The 23,448-nt window shown below is 34.5% G+C and overlaps 1 protein-coding gene across 3 annotated transcripts; it reads right to left on the reverse strand.

The window, feature by feature from the left end:
• Positions 1–7,693: 7,693 nt before the first annotated feature.
• Positions 7,694–17,867, reverse strand: LOC110107327 (zinc finger HIT domain-containing protein 3). 3 transcript variants are annotated; one of them, XM_020837571.2, is made up of 8 exons: positions 17,678–17,867; positions 16,606–16,702; positions 16,250–16,281; positions 10,588–10,626; positions 9,786–9,866; positions 8,638–8,726; positions 8,267–8,317; positions 7,694–8,164 (listed from the first exon to the last, which is right to left on the reverse strand). In XM_020837571.2, exons 2-8 carry the CDS (start codon positions 16,677–16,679, stop codon positions 8,111–8,113), a joined length of 420 nt encoding a protein of 139 aa, XP_020693230.1. In that variant the 5' UTR covers positions 16,680–16,702; positions 17,678–17,867; the 3' UTR covers positions 7,694–8,110. The 3 variants fall into 3 exon arrangements, with proteins under 3 accessions (XP_020693230.1, XP_020693229.1, XP_028557335.1); XM_020837570.2 differs by having other exon boundaries at positions 16,606–16,705; XM_028701502.1 differs by lacking the exon at positions 9,786–9,866 and having other exon boundaries at positions 16,606–16,705.
• Between the last annotated feature and the right edge of the window lie 5,581 nt (positions 17,868–23,448).

Here is a 23,448-nt window from a genome sequence, read left to right on the forward strand (position 1 = left end):
TCGCCCTCCGTCGCCGTTCGTCACTCGCCGTGGTTAGACGTCGCCGACGGTCACCGGACTTCGCCGTCGACGGTCACCGGACTTCGCTGAGCCTCTCTCATTCCGTTTTGCGGTGTTTCTATGTCACACTTTGAGCCGTTTTATCCGCCGGTAATGTCCGGCGCATAATGTGACGCTAATTACCGGCACATATGGCGCCAGAATTAAGACGTTTTTTTACGTCGGCCACAATCCGTTTTTTCGCCGGTCATTCGTCGGAAACTGCGCCGGAGAAATTTCCGGCGCATATCATGCGCCGGAAATAAATTATCGACGCGACTTAAACCGGCGGATAAATATACGCCGAAACATGCGCCGAAAACTATATTTTCCGTTGGATTTTTGATATTTCCAAACATGGCATATGTCATTACTACTTTGAATTAGCGACTTTAGCCTTTAGGCAGTTACTTCTACCTTATGGTTGTTCATACTACATGCATCACTCATTTGTCATTTATGCTTTAATTCTTTTATAGATATGAGTTAATTTTATCAAACTCAGTTGTTATCTCTTATTACAGTAGGACTTACAACTGTGTTTAATGGACCGCCGCCTCAGGAGCAAAGTTATCAACATTAAACTCTTTTAGGTTTTTATTATTTTGTTATAGTTTATTATACTTATTATTCTAAGAGTTTGGAAGTTTCTTTTTCTGTTTTTTGTTCTATTTACATTCCTTTCGGCTTATATCAGAATTGTTGTTATTTGGATGTATTTGTTATTTGCATCTTATTAATGAGTTGGCTTTTAATTCATTTCATTTGTTTAATCTAATGTATATATATAGTATATACATATTTCTCTTTATGAATACAAAATATGTTTTCTTATGCTTTCATCACGTCCCGTGTTGCCGGCGTGTACCGCCTTCCTGATCCAGGGTGTGACAACAAGACTTCTTGGTTAGTAGCATTTTGAGTGTGAAGTAAACATTCAAAATTTGAAATTTAAGGTATTTGGATGACTGTGCTTTAGACCAAAATTATTTTCGAAGATAACTTAGAATTCACCATTGTTCATTTTGAGGGTATTTAAAGTTCACTGTTTTTGAGCAAATTACAAAAATATAATTCGGTTAAAAGTGATATGAGCTACCTTTCTCAACCAATTAGTAGTTCTCCAGTAGGGGTGTAAACGAGTCGAGTCAAGTCAAATATCTGTCTAATCGAGCTAATCATGTTTAGTTTATACTGATCTCGAGCTCGACTCAAGCTCGTTTACTAAACTCGAGCTCAACTTGTCAAAAAAATTATAGGCTCGAGCTCATTTAGAAAGCTTAAACTTGACTTGATTGTTGAGAAATTTCTTTGTTTTATTTTTTTTAACACATAATTAATTTAAAAATGTTAAAACTATTATATAATACTAATTTAAATTACTTTTTAAATATATTTTAAGTTAATCAAATGACTTAACGAGCTTCTGAGCCTAGGCAGACTGAGTATAATACTAATTTAATTACTTTTTAAATATATTTTAAGTTAATCAAATGACTTAACGAGCTTCTGAGCCTAGGCAGACTGAGCTCTAGCTCAAGTATAGATTAAAGCTTGAGCCGACTTAGCTCACTTACACTCCTAGTGCTCACTTCATGTCTCTACACCACCTGTCACAAACCACCGGCTATCATCGGCCACCTCCCGTACTCAATCAAACAACTCAAAATTATTTTTAATGAATTACTTTGGTTTTACATAATCTTTCTTTTATCCTTCTTTTAACTTTTTCATCAAATCAAACAGTCCTAAGTAAAAAAATTTCACTAAACTCTCCAAACCCGCTATAATAATCTGTAGAAAGGCCCTTCATATAACGGCAAGAATTCAAACTTGTAATCCTCTCATAAAATGGATTAAAATAATAATTAAAAAAAAAAACTCACAGGAATCGATCCTGTCCTGCCGGCCAAGATACCTTCACCTACAGGCTGAGAGATCGATTTCAAACATGTTGTCTTCCTCCAGCGCGATTTCAATAAGCCCCTCCGCCTCCTCATCCCACCGGAAGCAGATGCTTTGCGGAGACACCTCCTCTCTGTCTAAATCCGAGTCTGAATAACAGAGCAACCCATCAAATTCCGGCAATCCACATTTTGAATATTCCGGCGAGCAATCGCCGCTCTCTTCTTCTTCTTCTCCTTCGTACTATTCGTAGATAATCTCAAGCGGGGCTCCCCAACCGCCCCATTCGAGCGAAGGCTCGCAAAAGACTTGATTTTGTGACGAAGAAAGCAAACACCTCTCGGTTTCCGGCGACAATTTCAATTGTTTTGAATCGGTTTTTGGCGGCGGCGTGGGCGGCGTGGGTGAGCCGAAGCGGAGCAGAGTGAAAAGGAGAAACAGAGTGGAGAGAAGAACAGGGGAAAAGAAGATTGAGAGGAGGTGAAAAGGAAGGTAGAGCACGGCGACGACTCCGGCGGCGGCAGCGGCGGATAAGAGAGGGTGTGGTTCGGGGGCAGCGAATAAGATCCAAAGAACAGATTTTGAAATGAGATTAAATGCTTTAAATGGAAGGGAATCCATTTGTGGCTGGAGAGAGAAAGATGCAAGATTTTGATGGAAATATAAGCATGGAAGAGAGAAGGTTCTGTCACTCTGAGCTTTCTAATGTAAGAAAATGGCGATGGGGAGATGGGCAAGCGGTAGAACTGGATTCAAGATGCCTTTGGAGTTGCTTAAAAATGGGAGAAGTGTTTTGGACCATGCCAATGCAATGACTTTTGAGGGTTGGGAGATCGTGAAAATGACCTAATTATTGCTTGCGAATAATTAGATGGATGAGTATATTATTTATTATTTAATAATAATGTTATAATTATGAAGTATATTTACATTTAGTGTGAGGATCTTAATTAAACAACAAAACAAAACAAATTTACATAAATAAAACTCAAAATTATAAAATTTATATGATAGTGCTCCTTTATTGTAGTTAATGAACCTTTGATTGTCATCCCCCTCTTTCTCTATCGAGATTGATCTTCCACGACAAAAAATGAGACTGATAGGATGGCCTGGGGGCGTACCATTTATAATAATAAAAATAAAATTAAATAATAATAAAATATTTATAAAAAAATTAAATAGCAAATGCTTTCAAATTTATAAGAGTAAATTTTTATCATTTATCTTTCAATTACATATTTATTTTCAATTTTGTATAGAAAAAATTAGATTGATGGTCGAAGATTAGGGTCAGCAGGACGAAGTACGAACTGCGAGCGTCGAACAACCTCTTGAACGTCAAATGCGACTGGGAAGAAGAAAGTTGTGAGGCGGCGACGTCGTCTTGAACGTCTAAGGCGTGAATCGTGAAATATATATATTGGAGCTATTTGAGTGTGTGTAAAATAAATGGTTGAAAACTTGAAATAAAATGAATGCGGTACAAACTTCAAAGATGGTGGGGGTCGGCAAAACGGCGGAGAACAATGGCAGCTGTGAGCGGCGGTGGTGGCAAACGGTGGCGGTGGTATCCGACAACTGTGGTGGCTGCTAATAGCGAGCGATAGCAAATTCGATGAATTTATGGTGTATTTAAAAAATCAATCAAATTTGAGAAATTTCAAATACACCAACATTGAATTAGAAGGTGGATTTCAAATGCAGCAAAATTTTATACTGCATTTGTTATATGTCAAAACAAATACTAATATTTTTAAAATTCTAACATTTGAAATACTTTACACTCATATCAATTCAAACCAAACAACTCTGAATTTGAACTTATTTAAAAAAATAAAATAAAATAAAATAAAAGATACCTGTTTCAATCTTAATTATAGCATTGTTGTTTGAGGTAAATACACCATGTAATTGTTTGAGTGTTATTTAATAATACTAATAATAATTCTTTAGTATTTTATGTTGAATATTCTAGAAGCTTAGTGCTAATTGACTGACTATCAGGATAAAATGAGACAGATGATTTCAACTTAATAAGAATTTAAGGAAATTTGTGGGAAAAGGATAGACCATAGAACAGTACTTCATAATCTCTTCTAACTGTTTTGCTTGATTAAGCAATTTAGAACGCAAAATTGATGTAAATAGGAATTCACCTATCAATGTACAAGCATTCTAAATAGTTCTTGTGCTAAATGAGTTGTCCAAATATAAAATTCTTATAAGACTTTAGAGAAACCAATTTCAACCACATTCACCCGATCGCCCGTTCGCAGTCTGACTCACATGAATAGTATTCTTGTATTTCAAGAACTTCAACTTCGCCCTTTGCATAATAATGCATATCACGCTGTAGGTTATCTGTGTTATTCTTCTCTAGTTTTTTTACATGAAGACCATCTTCAACAGAGTTGTATATTGTGGTATGCACTCCGCCATTCGCTCCATTCGAACGCTAAATGACACTCCAAAATTCAGTAGGTGAACAATGCGACGCGAATATTGAGATTACAGGATTGCCGAAAAAGCACGTGAAAGAGGAGAAAGACGGTTACTTTCGTAGCAAGATGAAGAAGCGCACGAAAGAGAAGAAAAAAATGCAGTACGATTACAAATGAATTACTGCATTTTGAATTGGAAAATGAGGTTTTCAGAGCATCTCCAATTTCTTCCGTCGCTCCAACCGAGCGGCAATTCTTAAGCCATTTTATCGTCGCTCCAACCGAGCGGCAATTCTTAAGCCATTTTATCGCGGATGAACAGTGCGACACCAATATTGGTGTGGCACTGTTCATCTCCGTCATTTTTTAGTCTCTACCAAATTTGCAGAAGAAACGCACGAACGACCGTTACGAGGTAAAATGACGTTCAATTGGAGATAAATCACGGCATTTTTCAGTTTCACGACATTTTGGAGTAAAAAATGAGATTTTCGGTTGGAGATGCCCTCAATTGGAGATGCTCAAAAAGGATAATTTGCCTTCATTTGAAGGATTTCCTAAAAATACTTCTACTATCATAATCTTCTACAAAGTGAAGCTTAATTTAATTGTTTTTGGAACCATACGAAAGGTCAATTCAACAGTTGGCAATCATGTGAAGTAGATAGAATAAAAAACCCTTTTTTTTTTCCTTCTTCCTCTCATTTTGCCACAGCTAGCTCTTGGCACAGCATAATTTCTTCTATCCGATTGCTTTGAGGACCTTCATCTAAGAATAATGACAAGCAACTTTTTGAGAATGTGAGGAGCTGCGACAGTCCACGCCCTCGCAAATGGCGGTGGGGTTGAGAGGAAAAGCTGGAAAGTTGTAATCCACTTAGAGAGTTGGAAGGGATGGGAATGCTGTATTATTTGCATGAGATGTGCTTTTGAATTATATGTTGGAAAGGAGAATCATAAATGGATTATCAGCTTTGAATGTTTAGAAGATATTATCATTATGAAGGTATTAAGAATATGAAATCAAATGATGCATCTTTATGTTATTTGAATGTTTTATGTGGTGTAAAGGATGGTTTAGTGAGATACTTAGTGTTGTTGTTATGAAGTTTAGGAAGTTCAAAGAATCATATATAACTCGACGGACGGGCGACGGCTGCCCTCTGACTGTATATTTATAGGTTAAGATCGAGACACAATGTCATGAGGAGAAAAATGTTAGAATGAGATCAAATTAGCTCTAAGAAGCCCATTTTTACGACAAGAAGCCCCCGCATTAATTGCCATTGGATTTGCTAGACCATAGTGGTCCCAATTGGTTTAACCCAAACCCTTCTTAGAACTAACCTAATGATTTAATGACTAGGATAAGCATGATTATACTAGTAATTGCTACTAAAGAATACTCTAAAATGATTGGAAAACAATTAAACAATTTTTTTTTTAGTAGATTATTTTTTTGCAATAAATCATTTATGATGGTATATATACTAAAGATTTTTTTTTTTTTGTTGGAAATAATAAAATTGGGCATATTATATTCCTTTCTCGTAGATTTCTTCTCTAGAAATGAGCTTTTCTTCTATAGTAAATTACAGCCATCCAATGGGACAAAAATCAGAGAAATTTCATTAATCATCGTCCATAAAATTCAAATGGAGCAACCAACACAACACAAAAGAAGAACCATCTCCATTGATCACAAAAATTGTGTAGGCCTCCCAACATACCCACGATTTATTATTCTGTGCGGTGTGCGGAGAGCTTCCGAAGATCAATAAAAATGCGCAACGTCACCCTATTGCTGGAATTTTTATTAGATCCGGACACCTGACGTAGCTCTACATCCGGACGCCAATAAAATGTCGCCACGTGCTCTTATTCTTTACAACGCGGCCTGATGGTCCGACCCGGACCGGAACCCAATATTGTTATGTATTAGGTATTGGTCTTGACAGAATGGTATTTCTCGTTATCTAGCAATACCGAGAAAAACCTAGCAATACCTTGGTCTGTACAAATCAACTTGGACCTAATAAAAATTGCTAGAAAAACCTAGCAATACCTTGGACCTAATAAAAATTCTAGCAATAGGGTGACGTTGCGCATTTTTATTGATCTTCAAACGCTCTCCGCACACCGCACAGAATAATAAATCGTGGGAATGTTGGGAGGCCTACACAATTTTTGTGATGAATGGAGATGGTTCTTCTTTTGTGTTGTGTTGGTTGCTCCATTTGAATTTTATGGACGATGATTAATGAAATTGCTCTGATTTTTGTCCCATTGGATTGCTGTAATTTGCTATAGAAGAAAAGCTCATTTCTAGAGAAGAAATCTACCAGAAAGGAATATAATATGCCCAATTTTATTATTTCCAACAAAAAAAATTTTCTTTAGTATATATACCATCATAAATGATTTATTGCAAAAAAAATAATCTACTAAAAAAAATTGTTTAATTGTTTTCCAATCATTTTAGAGTATTTTTTAGTAGGAATTACTAGTATAATCATGCTTATTCTAGTCCTTAAACCATGAGGTTAGTTCTAAGAAGGGTTTGGGTTACACCAATTGGGTGCACTATGGTCTAGCAAAGCCAATTTAACTTAAATTCTTCCTTAGGTTTAAGGCTTTGTCGGGAAAAACTTTCTTATTGTTTTATAAAATAATTTGTTAGTACAAATTTTTTAAAATTTAAAATTCTTGTACTAAAATATTGTTTCATAAAATAATTTAAAAACTATCTCAAATATCGGCTTTCTTACTACTATTTAAAACAACTTTTTAGTAAAAAATTAAAATTTATATACTAAGGCTTCATTTGGAACAACTTTTTTATTGCTTTCCAAAATGAAATTTTAGTACAAATTTTTTTATTTTTGAACTAAAACTCCGTTTTAGAAAACAATAAAAAAGCCGTCCCAAACGAAGCCTAAAAGTTACTTAAGGAATCAATAAAAAAGCCTTCTCAAATGAAGCCTAATTTTAGTTCGAGCAAGATCAACCTAATAACTATACCAAAAAGAAAGAGAAGCAGTCAAGTTAGAAAATTTTACACCAGTTTTTTTTTTTTTTTAATCAAATTTCTATAAAGATATCTTGAAAAAAAAATACATTTCTCCTAGTTAAAATTTTGTGAAAAACATATTATTCAATATATTGTGCATAAAATTTTATACAGAAAATTACTTTGATTTACATAATTTAAAAAAAAAAGTTATATCATGAATGAAGATATACACACAGATAAGAAAGAAATTCCTAAATGTAAAAAAAAAAAAAAAACATTTCATGTAAATTTATTTAGATAGGAAGTAAAGCATTGATAAGCTTTTAATGCATTAGTTAAAGTGCTTCAATAACATGTCCAAGAAGACCAAAGATGGTACATAAATTCTACAAGAAATTCCGTATACAGATCCCCTATTATTTATCTTTTACACTATTCAGTTTAATTTCATCTTAATGGCCTGATACATATTCGGTGCAATTAATCCTTCAACCACCCCTATGGAAATCCTACTCCAACAAGATTTTCTTCCTTCCATTAATGTTTTGTTCATATCTCTGTTTATGGTAATCAAATTTATCATTCTTAAATAAACTATTCATTAAAATTATTTTAAAAATTAATAAAATATAAATTTTTCAATCCTGCAGCAGATCACATCTTCAGGTATTGATAAGCTGGTAGACAGCACAACTATTTATAAAGACAATCATGTGTTTGGCTGCTGGAGGGTTTGATTTTTTGATCTAACCACCGATAAGATCTGCATAATAGAATAATTTTGTGAAGGCAAATAGAAGCCAAAGTGCTCTTTAAATTACATAAAAATATATACAGGAATAACGAATCAGTCATAAGTCTTTACCATTTCTGTAAACTGCGGAAAGCCCTCTCTTTCCATGGCTTTATCCAATTCCTAAAATAATGGAAGCAATAGTTTAAGAAATCAAATGCAAGATTGAGAAAAAGAAAGGACTTAGCTTTGTTTAGGACGGCTTTCTTACTGCTTCTTAAAGTAGCTTTTTAGTATAAAAATCAAAAGTTTTATAATAAAAAGTTGCTTTAAGAAGCAGTATGCTTCGTTTGGTACAGCTTTGCTACTGCTTCTTAAAGCAGCTTTCTAGTTTAAAAATTAAAATTTTTGTACTAAAAAACTGCTTTACGAAACAATAACAAAGCCGTCCCAAACGAATCCTTATTCTTATGTAAATTTTAGAGGATAGAAGGTTGGCCAACCTCCTCTGGGTTACTGCAGCTGTCAATCTTGTACACCAGTTTCTGTAGCTCTATGTCATTCAAGGCATCCCGTATAGCTTTCGACTGTGCTGCTCAGAGGGAACAAGATTTGATTGCAAAACGTTAAGTTTAAAGTTACAGGTGGCTGAAGAAACAGTGTATTGTAACAAGAAAAGCAATACACAATTATTCTTGGCCTATTGGTTGAGAGCTTAGGCTTCCAACTAAGAGGTCCAAGGTTCGAGTCTTTGTGTATGCGTTGTGTGTGTGAGTTTGCCTTAAATGGCCTAAATGTCCCAAAAAAAAACAAGAAAAGCAATAAAAATTTGTAAAAAGCATCCACTAAAATGAAGTTCGAAGCCTAATAAAAATGCTGAGTAAACAAACTTGAATAATATGTAATCATAAAATTTTAGGACTGAAAAACCTTTTTAAACACAATGCTCCTAATTCAGTCAAGAATAATAAAGAAAAAACATTCATAATGAAGTTTTCTCACCACATCTAAAAAAGAACTATTAGTCATCTTCTTTACAAGGCTTTTTGCCAATTCATGCAACAAATAGAATAAAATTCCTTCTTCAGTTCATGCAATGAAAAGAGTAATATTCATATTAAACAAAATAAGTGAGGTTTTAAAAAGTATTTTCTGGAAGGTTTTGCATGCTGATTGTTCGGAGAAACCTTTTGGCTGCCCACTACAAATACATTTACAGTTGGTAATCACGCTAGTCTCGCACTAGATGTCCCCATCCAGACTTAGGCTTCGTTAGGAACAGCTTTCTTCCTGCTTCTTAAAGCTGCTTTCTAGTAAAAATTTAGGCTTCGTTTGGGACGGCTTTTTTTCCGCTTCTTAAAGCAGCTTCCTAGTACAAAAATTTTAATTTTGATACTAAGAAGTTGCTTTAAGAAGCAACAAGAAAGCAGTCCCAAACGAAGCCTTAAAATTTTTATACTAAAAAGCCGCTTTAAGAAGCAATAAGAAAGTCATCCCAAACAAAGCCTTAATTTATATGATAATGAAATAGCAAAACATATAGATTGTAATTTTTCACCATCCAGGCTCGAACTACAGTTTCTATGGGCGACATTAGAGCACCACAATGATGTAAAAAGCCATTGTTGTAATATAAGGCGAGCTTAAATACCTATAAGCTGTAGTTGATCACTGCCAAGAATCCAGTTAGTTTCATCTACTTCAAATGCTCTTTCTGGGAGCACCATAGAAACTGAAAAAAACATAGATTGTACAAACACTTAGATGTCTTACACGTCTGTTAGGTCAATGAAATTTAAAAAGCTTCCCTCCGTGTATGATATGGTACAGAGATAGATTGTATCTCGGAACTCTATAAATCTATAAATAAAATCATATTTATGTAAATTTATTAATACCAAGATCGCAACACCTGGATTTTACACCTAGAGTCGAAGAACAAAGTTCTACAACAAAAGGATGCATGCAATGCTTGAAACTGGTCCACAAATAGATTACAAGAATATAATACATACCATCAGATTTTATTAGTTCCAATCTCCCAACACAAGAACACAAAAATCAATAACAACGTTAAGTAGTGACAAATAACAAATGGTAAATTAAGGTTTAGTTTGGGGCAGCTTTCTTAATGTTTTCTAAAGCAGCTTTTTAGTACAAAATTTTTTTAAACTAAAAAATTATGTACTACAAAGCTGCTTTATGTAAGAAAGTCGTCCCAAATGAAGCTTAAAAATCAATGAAAAGATGAATGACTTCTGGAAAACTCAAATCAGGAGACAAGGGCATCTTGACAATGTATCACGAAGATATTCGTATGCAAAGCCAAGAATGAGTTTCGAATACATACAATAAGTTTGGAAAAGTTATAATGAGTCCAAAATGCCCAAATTCTATGAGCAAAAATATATTAACTGCACATTTGTTCTCAAATAAAGGTATAGAATGCATACTTGTCTCTTCCTGTGGAGTCAACTTTTGACATGGATTCTCTGCACCAATCATATAAATAGAACGTCATCATTGGACGGAATAAAATAAAATAAAACTGTCCAAGAATCTGCATCAATAAGAAATCACAGGGAAAGCACATATAAGAGACCTTTTGCTGATACAAAAACAACTCTAAATTCATTAGGCCACATTATAAAATCAAGAGAAGCCTACTAAAAAATATCCCTCATCCCTATCAAAAAAATTTAAAATGACAAAAATACAAACCAAAGAAAATAACCAAGCACTAGATAAATCCAGAACAATGTACAGTAGAAGCTGAGTGATCCTTAAAGCAACTTTTCATAACAAGGATCTCTTAAAAAGAAAAACTTCACTGAGCCCGATGTTGAAGATCGTGTAGTACCCACTCCTTCCTCATCCTGCATCGGCCTAAATTTTCACCTCGAGCAAATATGAGTCCAACTATGCAATCAATCAGTGTGACCTATCGAGCACACGGATTGAGAAGCTTAGTTATTAGATATTCTCCCTCTTAACCATTGGATTGCAATACATGTGCTCATCTCGCTTTAGCAAGCAGCGAGCCCATACTTTTTTGAATTTATTTATTTATTTATTTTGTATAAATGTATTTATCTTTTTCTATATGTAATATCCTTGAAAAAACCTATAAATACATCCAATATATGAAAAGAAAATAAGAAATAAAATTTGAAGTTGTTATTCATATTTCTATTTTTGTACATGTTATCAATGAAATGTTAGGTTTCTTTCTTCGAAACTTTGCTCTTGCTTCTTCCTCTTTCTTGTTGATATTCATCATTTTATTCATTATGTCTGATTTTTTTTACTTCTCTTCCAAGAAGTCAACCATCATGAATTATGAAATCTCACTAAGAAAAACTCCAGGGTATACAAGTCATATATAGTTTAAATGAAAAAAAAAACTATCTTAAATGGCCTCATATTATGAAAACATTTCTCAAAGGAAAGAAAAATATCCGGCATCTTGTGGATCTTCCTCCAGATTAAAAGAACCCAAAGTTTTTACTTTGAGATGAAGTTGATTCCAAAATAATAAAATGAGTGTGAAATAACACAATGCATGAAATCAGTAGTCATATATGTTCATATCTACATCACAAGAAATTAGAATTCTATCAAACAAACACACTCAAAAGTAAAGGATGATGCCCTCATCTACGAGGTTATAACTAAGATCTCAACAACCAAACAAGATAACTTTCATGTTCTTGAATACTTTAATGCAATGAATGTTTCTTAGTTTAGCCTAGATTACAACCAAATCTCAAGATGAGGTGCTAAAATAATTCAATAATTCTCAAGCAATTTGTAAAAAAATGGGGGGTGTCTTTCTTGCATGAGCTCAATAATAACTTCGACCAAGTTCATGCTTAAATCTTAAGCGGAGAAAATATATCATCCCTAAATGAGATATTCTCTACTACACGGACTGAACTAGGAAGAAAGACAATAATGCTCGACATTCCAGCCTCTGAAACATCTACCATGAGCCCATAACTAACACCAAATCCCAAGATAAATGACTTGTTACCACAAACTCTTTTACTAAAGGAGGATAAAAGCATTTTTTTCAAAGGCAATATATGATGCAAGTAATGAAAGAAGAAATACCGCATCAAAGAAAAGTGCTCAAAACTACATGAAAATCTCTAAGGAAATGGTAAAACAAAGGATACTAAAAGGGTAAGCCTGTCTTGTTGAATCAAAAGAACTCAACTCAAAAGAAATTGACAAACTAAATAACTTTCATAACTCCTTCAATAAATCATCTGGATCATGCTCTCCAACTTAAAATGATATAACTTCTAAATCCTATATATTTAATGACTTGGATAATTCCCCACAAAACCGAATCTTTGATTTAGGAGTCATTGACCTCATGAAAAACCTTGTCAACATCTTTCTAACCTAAAAACCTTAGCCCAATAACAGAAAAATAAAAGTGGGTCATAATTCCCTAACAACTATTGCAATTCAAGGAAAAATTTTAATTTACCCACATTTAACCTCAATAAAGTATTGCATGCTCCTCACCTTGCTGTAAATCTTTATCAATCCATAAAATTGTCAAAGACCACAACTACAATGCAACTTTTTTTGTTAATTATTGTATATTTCAAGACCTCACCATGGAAAAGACAATGAGGCAAAAAAGATAGAATGATGGGTTATATCTTCTTGAAAACAAAAATCGCTTACTGTGCATCTTCATTTTCACGTACAATATTGAAATCATCTAAGCATCATTATAAACTAGAGCATCCCTCCTTCAAAACTCTATAATATATGATTCCTTCTTTTTAATAAATATAAATATTAAAATTTTCATTGTGAGATTTGTTAGATTATAAAATATCATCATGTTATTTTTTCTAAAAGTAATTTAGATCATCCACTCCTATATTAATTCATTATAATATTTGGGGACCCTCCAAAATTCCTAACAATTTTTAGAGCTGCTGGATTTGTAATTTTCATTGATGATTATACTCATATGACATAAGTATATCTCACAAAATAAAATTATGATGCCAGCATCATCCTCTCCACTTTCATATTCAAGATAAAAAACCACTTTAATATCAACATCAAATAATTTCAAACAAATAACACTCGCGATTACATCAATCACATGGTATCTTCTTTCTTTCATAAAAAATGTATCATTCATCAATCCACATGTCCTGATACTCTTCAATAAAACAGGGTGGCAAAAAGAAAAATTATCATCTCCTGAAAGTCACCAAGTCTCTTCTTACCTGTAAACAAGTACCAAAAAATTACTGAGGAGAAACTGTGCAACTTGCTAATTACATAATTAACAGAATAACCTTAAGAATGATAAATTTTGAAAATCCTTTCAACCATCTCGCAGAATTTTTTCCCACAAATACATTCTCTCAAAATTCCTCCAAAGATATTTGGGTGCATTACCCATGTCCATATCCATAAACAATACAGAGGTAAACTATATTCTATAGCTCTCAAATGAATTTTTATTCAGTATTCCTTCACAAAAATAGGTACAAATGTTATCATCCTAACACAAAAAAGTTCCTTACCTCAAAGGATATTCCAATAAACTTTTTTCAATTAAACTCATTTTTAAGCGATAAAAGGGATAATTTTTGAAATAGAAGATAAATTTGATGAAATCTCTATCTTTCATCTTGACATTCCTAACAAACCCAAGCATTGTACCACTTTAGATTTACATAAGAAGGAATAAGCCCAGCTAGACTCTCTAACAAGCTCAAGTTTTGAAATCATTATCCGGTAATAATTTTCAACTCATCGCTACTCTATATCCCATTTCCCAATAAACACTTTTCATATTTTTTTCCCATCAAATAAAGCATTTGTTACAAATATCAACTCTAGTTCCATTTCAATACCACAAATTCTATTTGAAGCACTTCAAAATAAGAATTGAAATAATGCCATAAGAGAATAGATGAATACTACAACAACAACAATAACATCAAGCCTTTATCCCACTATGTGGGGTTGACTAAATGAATCTTTTTTCTCCATTGTGTCCTATTAAGAGTTAAATTCTCATTTAAATATAATAAAAAAATGTCATTTCTAATATTTTCTAACCAAGTATTTTTAGGTCCACCGCTGCCTTTCTTAACATAAGTCAAATATAATACACTATTTTCCTAACCGGGTCATCGGAAGGCCGTAGTTTTATGTGACCAAACAATCTAAGGAGACTCTCTCTAATCTGAGCACTGTCATCTCTGTAACACTTAACTTAATATTATGCTTCTCTTTTAATGGCCAATACTCTGCACCATAAAGCATTGCAGGTCAAACCATCATTTTATAGAATTTTCCCTTAAGTTTAAAGGGGAGTTTAAAGGGGACTTTTCTATCACACAACAAGCCCGATATTCCTCCACATCAACCATCCAACTTGAATTCTACTAATAATATCCCCATCTATTTCACCATCACTCTGAACAATAGATCCAATATATCTAAAATGTTTACTCTGATTAATGACTTGATCATCCAAAGTCACAATCCACCCACTAGATCTATTATTACTAAAATTACACTCAATATATTAGTTTTAGATCTACTCATACAAAAGCCGTTAAACTCAAAGGGTGACGTATATAATTCAAGTTTACCTTCAACTCTCTCTCTAGTCTTGTCAACAAGAAGAATATCATCAACAAAAAGCATACATCAAGGTACAACCTCTTGCAAATGTCTAGTGAGAACATCCATGACTAAAGAAAAAATATATGGGCTTAAGGTTGATCCTTGATGTAATCCAACTGAAATAGGAAAATACTTGGTCGAACTACCTTATGTTTGAACACAAGTAATAGCTCATGCATACATGTCCTTAATGACTTGAATATAAGCATTATTAACCTCTTTCTTTTCTAGAACTTTCCATACCACTTCTCTTGGAGCTTTACCATATGCTTTCTCTAAATCAATAAATATCATATGTAATCCAACTATAATAGATGAAATGTCTATGAAAAAAAATCACACTTGGGAAATTATTGAACTGCCGAATGGAAATAAAATGGAATAATGCAAGCAAATTTTTCATATAAAACATAAGACAGATGAGAGTCTCGAACAGTACAAAGTCAAAATTGGTGGCCAAAAAATATATTCAATCCTATAGAATTGACTATCAAGAAATATTTGCTCCTATTGCAAAAATGAATATGTTTCGCATGTTGATTTTGCTAGCAACTAATCTTGGAAGATCCATACAATAGTTTAATGTAAAGAATGTATTTTTACATAAAGAAGTTAAAGAAGAAGTCTATATAGATCCTCCACGAAGGTTCGATGGCTCATTCACAAAAAATAAATATACAAATTAAAAAAGACTCTAAATTGATTTTAATAGTCTTCGAGAGCATGGTTTGATAGATTTACAAAAGCCATGATTGAAGCTGGATACAAATAAAAGCCAAGGGGATTGTACCCTCTTCATAAGATACTCCATTGATGGCAATATCTCAATTCTTATTGTATATACTTACATGTAATTGTATATGCAAACTTATTCCTACTATGCAGAAAATCATCGTATGATTTATTAAGCACACAGATTGATGAGCTTAGTCATTAAATCTTCTCCCTTTCAACCGCTGGATTGCAATCCATATGCTCATCTCCCTTAACATAGTCGTCACCCTGTTCTTTTTGGATTATTTATTTATTTTGTGTAAATTACATTTACCTTTTTTTCATACATAATATCATTAGAAGCCTATAAATACCTCAAATTTGTATATAAAAGTAAGAAATAAAATTCAAAAGAGCTTTTCATGGTTCTAATTTTATAAACTCTACATAGAACATCTAGATCAATAGTGAAGAATAAATTTTATGACACTACTGGCAAATCTAAACCAGCAGCCTCCTCTTTCTAAATTAAAAAAAAAAATCTCTTAGCCATGCATCTTTTTCCAACAAATTGCTCCACATTGAAAATACACAAGGTAATTCTACTTCTAGGACTATATTTTACATTTTTTTAGTTTGACAAAGTTACAAATCAAGTGATATAACAAAATGTAAGAAATCAATAAACCAAAATAGAAAAAGAAAATTATAGAAAGATAATACCTTTATGCTTTTTAAAGCATGCCAATGAACAACTGCCCAAGGAAAAAGAAAATAAACACATTAGCAAACTAAAAAAAGGTATCAAACGCAAATGATTAACAAATCCTATGGTAGACAATAATCTCAAGCATAATAACTACATTTAAAAACATGAAAAAGGAAAGCAACGTTACACATTACATTTTGAAAGCCAAGCAACCCAAATTATAAGCTAATCAAAAGAAATACTAAAGAGGAAGCATCTTTTCTTTAGAAAAATGTATGTGACATTCAATATTATTTTAACCATCCAACAAAACTTTTAACGCATATTTAGAACAGAGAAAATAGGCAAAGGTGATGGGGGGAACGCTTACTATGGCAAAAGGCAAGATGGGCACTTGTATTTGAATTGCGCTTCCTGGCAAATTTGGCATTGTCGAGAAGCCATGTCCGATGTAAACCCTCAAATGCCTACTGTTTTAGAATTAGAACAAAAAAGAGACAAACATAAGCATAATGCTTCAACAAAATGTGGCAGATAAGAGCTGCCTACTGCTAACAAATTGTTGTTGATGAAATTTCAAAACAACATTTCCTTATATTTTTTGGTGAGGAGTTATGGCACTCTAATCTAACGAGAAACACAGGCACATCACATATGATCTAGACAGTCTAGAGAGGTTATAAAACAATAAAGATAAGAATGACTTCCTAATCATAACTTATTAACGTTCTATATTATAATAGCCAAATCCACAACAAATTCTAGGATTCACTTTAGCCAAATCTACCACAAAATTATAAGATTATCTTTGCCATGCCCATGCACACGATTTCTTTGGCATCATCTAGCGCATCCTTTCGGCTCATTATCTTCATTGATTCCACACCAAGTCAATGGTGCAATTCCTCGGGCTCACCCTCCTTAATGCTGATGCCAAGACATAGCCATCTTCTCCTTTGTCCCACCTCCATGGCGCTCTCCTCTAATGTTGAGGCTTCAGCCACATCAACATTTGATATTGCAAACTCATAGCCCATAACTCGAGAGATGTCATCTCCATTCTAAAACTTCTCCTGACTTCCCCTTCCTCACTCATTGATCGATGTCTTCTTGCATGAGAGGCTTCATCATTCACACTCCCTTACTCTGATTCCTTATCAATCTTCAAAAGCTCCTACCTCTGTGATTATCTCTTATGGGCATCCTATACTGATGCCTAAAGAACAATTTATTAATGTTTTTCGTGATTTTCCTCTCCCTTTTGATGTCTCAATTATCTTTGCTCCACCAGAGCATCGGTAGCTACTTTTACTCCCACTGCTAGTGCTACTTTGGTGGTTGGTTTCTCACCCAACCCAAATCCCGGATTTACTAATTCCAGGAATTCGGCAGATTTACGGGATTTGGCCGAAGAAACGCGCAAAAGGGATAAAGATGATTACCTTCGCAGCGAGCGAGCTCCCGTCGTGACTTCCAATTCGAAGTCGTCGTCGGAGGCGAAGCAGCTACTTAAGCGACTCTATCAACAAACTATTTCACGCAAAAGCACGCGAAGTCGAAGCAGCAAGTAATGGCCACAAAGAAAAAGCTGCGATAGGAACGAAGGACGCACGAAGAAAGATGAAAAGCAAGCCCTACCTTCTTAAATTAGAAATTAATCTATGTTAGCATTACAAATATAATTTAAAATATTAATAATTAATTATATTAATTAAAAAACTAATAGTATAATTAATCAAATTAATTTAGCTTGTTTAATTTATCATTATAATTTATTTAAGGTAATTAAAATTGAAATTAATTAGTAACTCATACTTAACACTCAAATTAAATTCAAAACACATTAAATTTAATTTTTAAATAAATCAACCACCTTAAATCTTGGGGTCAACCTGATCCATGTTAACGAGTCAAGTAGAGTCAACCTTATAACCCAATTGGGGGGGATCCGAGTTCAACCTTAGAATCTCCTACTTTGTATGCCCACTCCAAGGACCATTCTTTGTCTGAAGAAGACTTGAACAAATATTCAGTTCGTCCTTTGAGATCGACTCCAAATTGAGGTGGATTATCAGGGTTTTGCTCCTCATTAATATGGTGATTGTTGTTTCATAATAGAATATGATTTGCAAAGATGACGCTATGACATTCAATAGAAGTGTATGTATTAAAATAAGTCTATATTATGAGTCAACATACATAAATTTGAACATTCATACATCAAAATAAACCTATCTATGCAACTTTATTTATTATGAATATAAAAATATCCTCACTGAGTGCATAAGTATTAAAAAAATCATAATTATGATAGGATTAAATATCTAAGTATTTATCAAAGAGCATAAACCAATTAATATGGATTATGCCCCTAACAAATAATGGTATATTTATCTTTAAATAAATAATAGCTTGTTACATTTATCAGTATGAAATCCAAATTCTAGTGCGCGTTGCGCGCTTCCACCAAACGAAAGTCCTACAATAAGTAAAAATAAACATTTGTTAGCACATAATTTGAGACATCAAAGTTGTCATTCAATCTATCTATGCCTCAAGTAATATTATGAATGAAATCAGGTGAGCAATGAAAATCAAGAGGCTTAAAAATAGAATATTTTTCTTTATGTTGGCATTCGATCAAAAGAGAAAAGAGGAGGAAATTTCTTGACTAATCTTCAATCCAACAAGAGGGGAAAGATGGATCCTATCCTAACAACAACAGTAAGAGGAGTGAATCAACACATGGTGAAGGTAGAGGACCTTCTTCGACGACGACAGAAGGAAAAAATCGAGAAAGGTGAAATGAGTGTTCGGCGGCTCCTGCAGTAGAGGAGGAAGGGAGTTTGAAAATTTCACCTCAAAAGAGAGAGAGAGAGAGAGAGAGAGAGAGAGAGAGAGAGAGCATGAGGAACAGTGAATATTTTTTTTTGGGACATTTAGGCCTTTTAAGGCAAATTCATGCACACAACGCATACACAAATACTCAAACTTAAAACCTCTTAGTTGAAAGCCTAAGCTCTCTGTAGAAATCCAGCAGTCTCTCGTGAGAGCTGCCTCGGACAGAAAATAGAAAGGGAAAACTGACAAGAACAGAACAGAGAAAGTAAAATCATATATGATTAAACAGAGGTAAGACAGCCTTTAAATAGGCATTTACAAGGAAGACAATACATGATATTACATATTTACCACAAACCTTTAGTTATTTATTTATCTGAGATTTATTATTTAATAGCCCCCCACAAACTGACGGGTTCTCTGTGACTGTCAGTTTGAGACGAAGAGTTTTAAATCTCAGAGTAGATAGAGGTTTGGTAAATATATCAGCTATTTGATCAATGGTGCTGATAGGTAAGATACAAATATTTTTATGAAGTATGTGATCTCGTACAAATCTTTGATCTAATTCAATGTGTTTTGTACGAGCATGGAAGACTGGGTTATTGGCTAAGGCAATGGCAGACATATTGTCGCAGTAGATATCCGTAGGTTGCTGTTGACCGATGCCGAGTTCATTGAGTAATTTTCGAATCCATATCACATCCGCTGTAAGCACAGCTAAGGCACGGTACTCCGATTCCGTGGACGATCTTGCTACGGTGTGCTGCTTTTTGAAAGTCCAGGAAATCAGTGTGTCCACAAGAAACGAGCAGAATCCGGAAGTAGACTTTCTTGAATCAGGATCATCGGCCCAATCCGCATCTGAAAAAGATGTAAGTTGAAAGTTAGATTTAGAAATAGGAAGACCATAGTTTAGGGTACCTTTTATATATCGCAGGAGTCTTTTGAGAAGAAACGCAGCATGAGAAGATGGATTGTGCATATGTTGTGATAACAGATTAACACTATATGCTATATCCGGGCGTGTAAGAGTAAGATATTGCAATGATCCAGTTAACCTGCGATACATATTTGGATCCGAGATCAAATTGTCCTGCGGTATATCAGATGGCGGTTTTGTGCATGTAGGATTATGTATAGGGTTGCAGCGGCTGAGTTGTGCCAATTCAAGCAATGATGTAGCATATTGTGCTTGTGAGAGAAACATATGATCAGAGTACCGGTCTATTTTTAGTCTAAGGAAATTATGTGCTTGCCCAAGATTTTTCATGGCAAATCTTTGATTTAGCTGTTCAAGAATCTTGGTAAGATGGTTAGTATTATTGCCAGTAAATAAAATATCGTCGACATAAATCAATAAGAAAAGTTGAATATTATTCTTGTCAAATAAAAATAGTGAAGGATCGGAAACACTATTTTTGAAACCAAGAGAGAGAAGGTACTCCGTGAACGTATTGTACCACTGCCGTGGCACTTGTTTGAGTCTGTACAATACTTTGTACAGCCGACAAACATAGTTTGGATGTGTGGGATCTTCAAAACCTTTTGGTTGATGCATAAAAACCGTCTCGGATAAATTACCGTGAAGAAATGCATTCGCTACATCTAATTGATGTACCTGCCAATCACGAGAATAAGCTAGTGTGAGTAAAATAAGAATTGTTGGTAATTTTGCGAATGAACTGAATGTTTCTGTATAATTGAGGCCATATTCTTGATTTTTCCCTAATTCCACTAAACGAGCCTTGTGTTTTGCAATAGATCCATTGGGGTGAAGTTTGAGTCGGTATGTCCACTTGCAACCTAAGACGTTGGAAGCCGACGGAGGAACAAGGCTCCAAGTTCCCTGTTGATGAAGTGCAAGAATTTCATCAGCCATGGCCTTGCGCCATTCAGGACACCTTACCGCATCAATATAGGTAGTGGGAATGAGCTTGATCAGGAGTGATCTGATGCAGTAAGTTCAATCATTTTACTGGTTTTAGGGACCCTGTTTTATGCCTAGTAATCATGTGATGGGATGTAGAGGCTGCAGCTGTAGGCATGGGAGGCATCGGATCTGGATGAGCACAAGTTGCCATATTGATAGGGGCTGAATCAGATTGCTGTATCTGTGGACTTGGTGGCTGATCCGTGTGCAAGGGTGATGGGAGTAATTGTTGCCGAGAGGTTGAGGTAGGCACAGGAGTTAGCATAAACGTAGGAACCATAGTATCTGCAGTATTAAGTTTGGTGCTGCCCTGTTTTTCAAAAAACGGAAAGATGTTCTCATTAAAGCTTAAATGCCGAGAAACAACAATTTTATTAGTTAATATATCTAGACATTTATAACCCTTGTGAACATCAGAATAACCAAGAAACACGTGTTGCTTAGACTTAGGTTGTAACTTATGACAATTGTGAGAAGGTATAAGCGGGTAACATGCGCATCCAAACGTACGAAGGTGGGTATAGTTCGGTGGAGTGTTGTAAAGTAATTCGAACGGAGACAAGTTTTTAGTGTTGCGGGAAGGCATATGATTTATAAGATAAATCGCCGTTAGAACAGCGTCAGACCAATAAGAGTAAGGTATGGTGGCCGTGTGTAACAACGATCGAGTAGTTTCAATGATATGCCGATGTTTCCTCTCTGCAACTCCGTTCTGTTCCGGAGTGTAAGGACAAGAAACTTGATGCGTTATACCATTAGTTTTCAAGAAGTTGGTGAATATATGACTAAGGTATTCACCTCCGCCATCAGTATGAATACACTTAATGTGTTTTGAAAAATAAGTTTTAATTTGCTGTTTGAACATAAAGAATACTTGAGCAATATCATATTTATGTTTTAAAGGAAACAACCAAATAAATCTAGTGCAATCATTGACAAAAATAGAATAGTATTGAAAACCTTGCAACGACGCACAAGGTGCAGGTCCCCAAATATCGGAATGTAAAAGTTCTAATGGTTGTTTCTTGCGTGTAACAGATTTCTCAAAAGGCAGTTTGTGGGCTTTTGAGATATTACATGTCATACAAGAATTAGGAAAATCTATATGTAAATGTGGGTAAGAAGAAGCAAGAAACATTATTGTTAGGATGCCCAAAATGATTGTGCCACGAAAATTGTGACGCCCGAGCCGTGGAGTAAGCATGATGAACTGGCGTTGGTGAAGTTGTCTGTATTTGATATAAACCGTTACGGCACGGTCCTTGAAGAAGAACTTCATGAGTCGTCAAATCCTTCAAAGAAAAACCGTTAGGATCGAAGATAATATAAATATTATTGTCCTTAGTAAGTTGAGATATGGACAGAAGATTATATTGCGGTTTAGGAGTATGAAAAAGATGTGTTAGAGTGAGTTTACGATCGGGTGTAGATAGCAAACCTGTACCGGCGTTAGCTATACCTACTGAACTTCCATCGCCAATGGTGACAGTATCGGGACCATGATATGGAGTGGAAACTGATAAGTTTTGATGGCATTTGTGAGATGCGATGAAGCCCCGGAGTCAAGAAACCAGTCAGTTGTGTTTCTTGAATTTCCAGCAAGGAGAGCTGTGTTGTTGTTTGTCGCCGGAGGTGTGTAGTTCTGGTTAAGTCTGTGCCAGCAAGAAGATGCACTATGCCCCTTTTTGAGACAAATTTGACATATCGTAGACGCATTTGGGTTAATCGTTCGCGAATTGGTTACCTGGTTGGTGCTTTTTCCGCGAGTTCGACGACCCCAACCGCGAACAGAATAAAGGGCTGTAGCCGAATCCGGTGCAGACGACATCCGAGATGCTTCAGAAGCTACGTGAATTTCTTCACTAAGAAGAAGTGCGTACAAATTATCGAGGCTAATAGGAGATTGCATTGTACGAATAGCAGTTTTAAAAGACTTATAAGAAGAGGGCCAGGGGCAGAACCAGCCTTTCATCTTAGGGGGGGCAAAATTTTCTTTGTATAATAGACTAATATATAAAAAAAAAAGATGATATAATTCAAAGTGAAATCATGTATTCCATTATGATAGAAAAATTGAAAATCATTACAATTTTATCAATCTATTTTATATTTTTTGATAATATTGGATAACATCTTCATTGGGAATCAAATCAAATACATCTTTTTCAATATAAGGCACAAGACAATCGTTGAGCCAATCATCACCCATCCTACTACGCAATCGATGTTTGATAATTTTCATGGCTGAAAATGCTCTCTCCACCGTAGCAGTAGCAACTGGTAAGGTTAATGATAAAGTAATAAGTTTGTAAACCAAAGGATACACATCATTCTTCTTGAACTTAACAATCTGCTTTGCAAGATCAGCAATACTTCTTAGAGAGGAGAACTCTTCACTAGTCCGCATATCGATAATGTACGTTGATAATTGACTTTTAA

This window comes from Dendrobium catenatum, unplaced genomic scaffold (genome assembly GCF_001605985.2).
Source record: "Dendrobium catenatum unplaced genomic scaffold, ASM160598v2 original_scaffold_4309, whole genome shotgun sequence".
NCBI lineage: Eukaryota > Viridiplantae > Streptophyta > Magnoliopsida > Asparagales > Orchidaceae > Dendrobium > Dendrobium catenatum.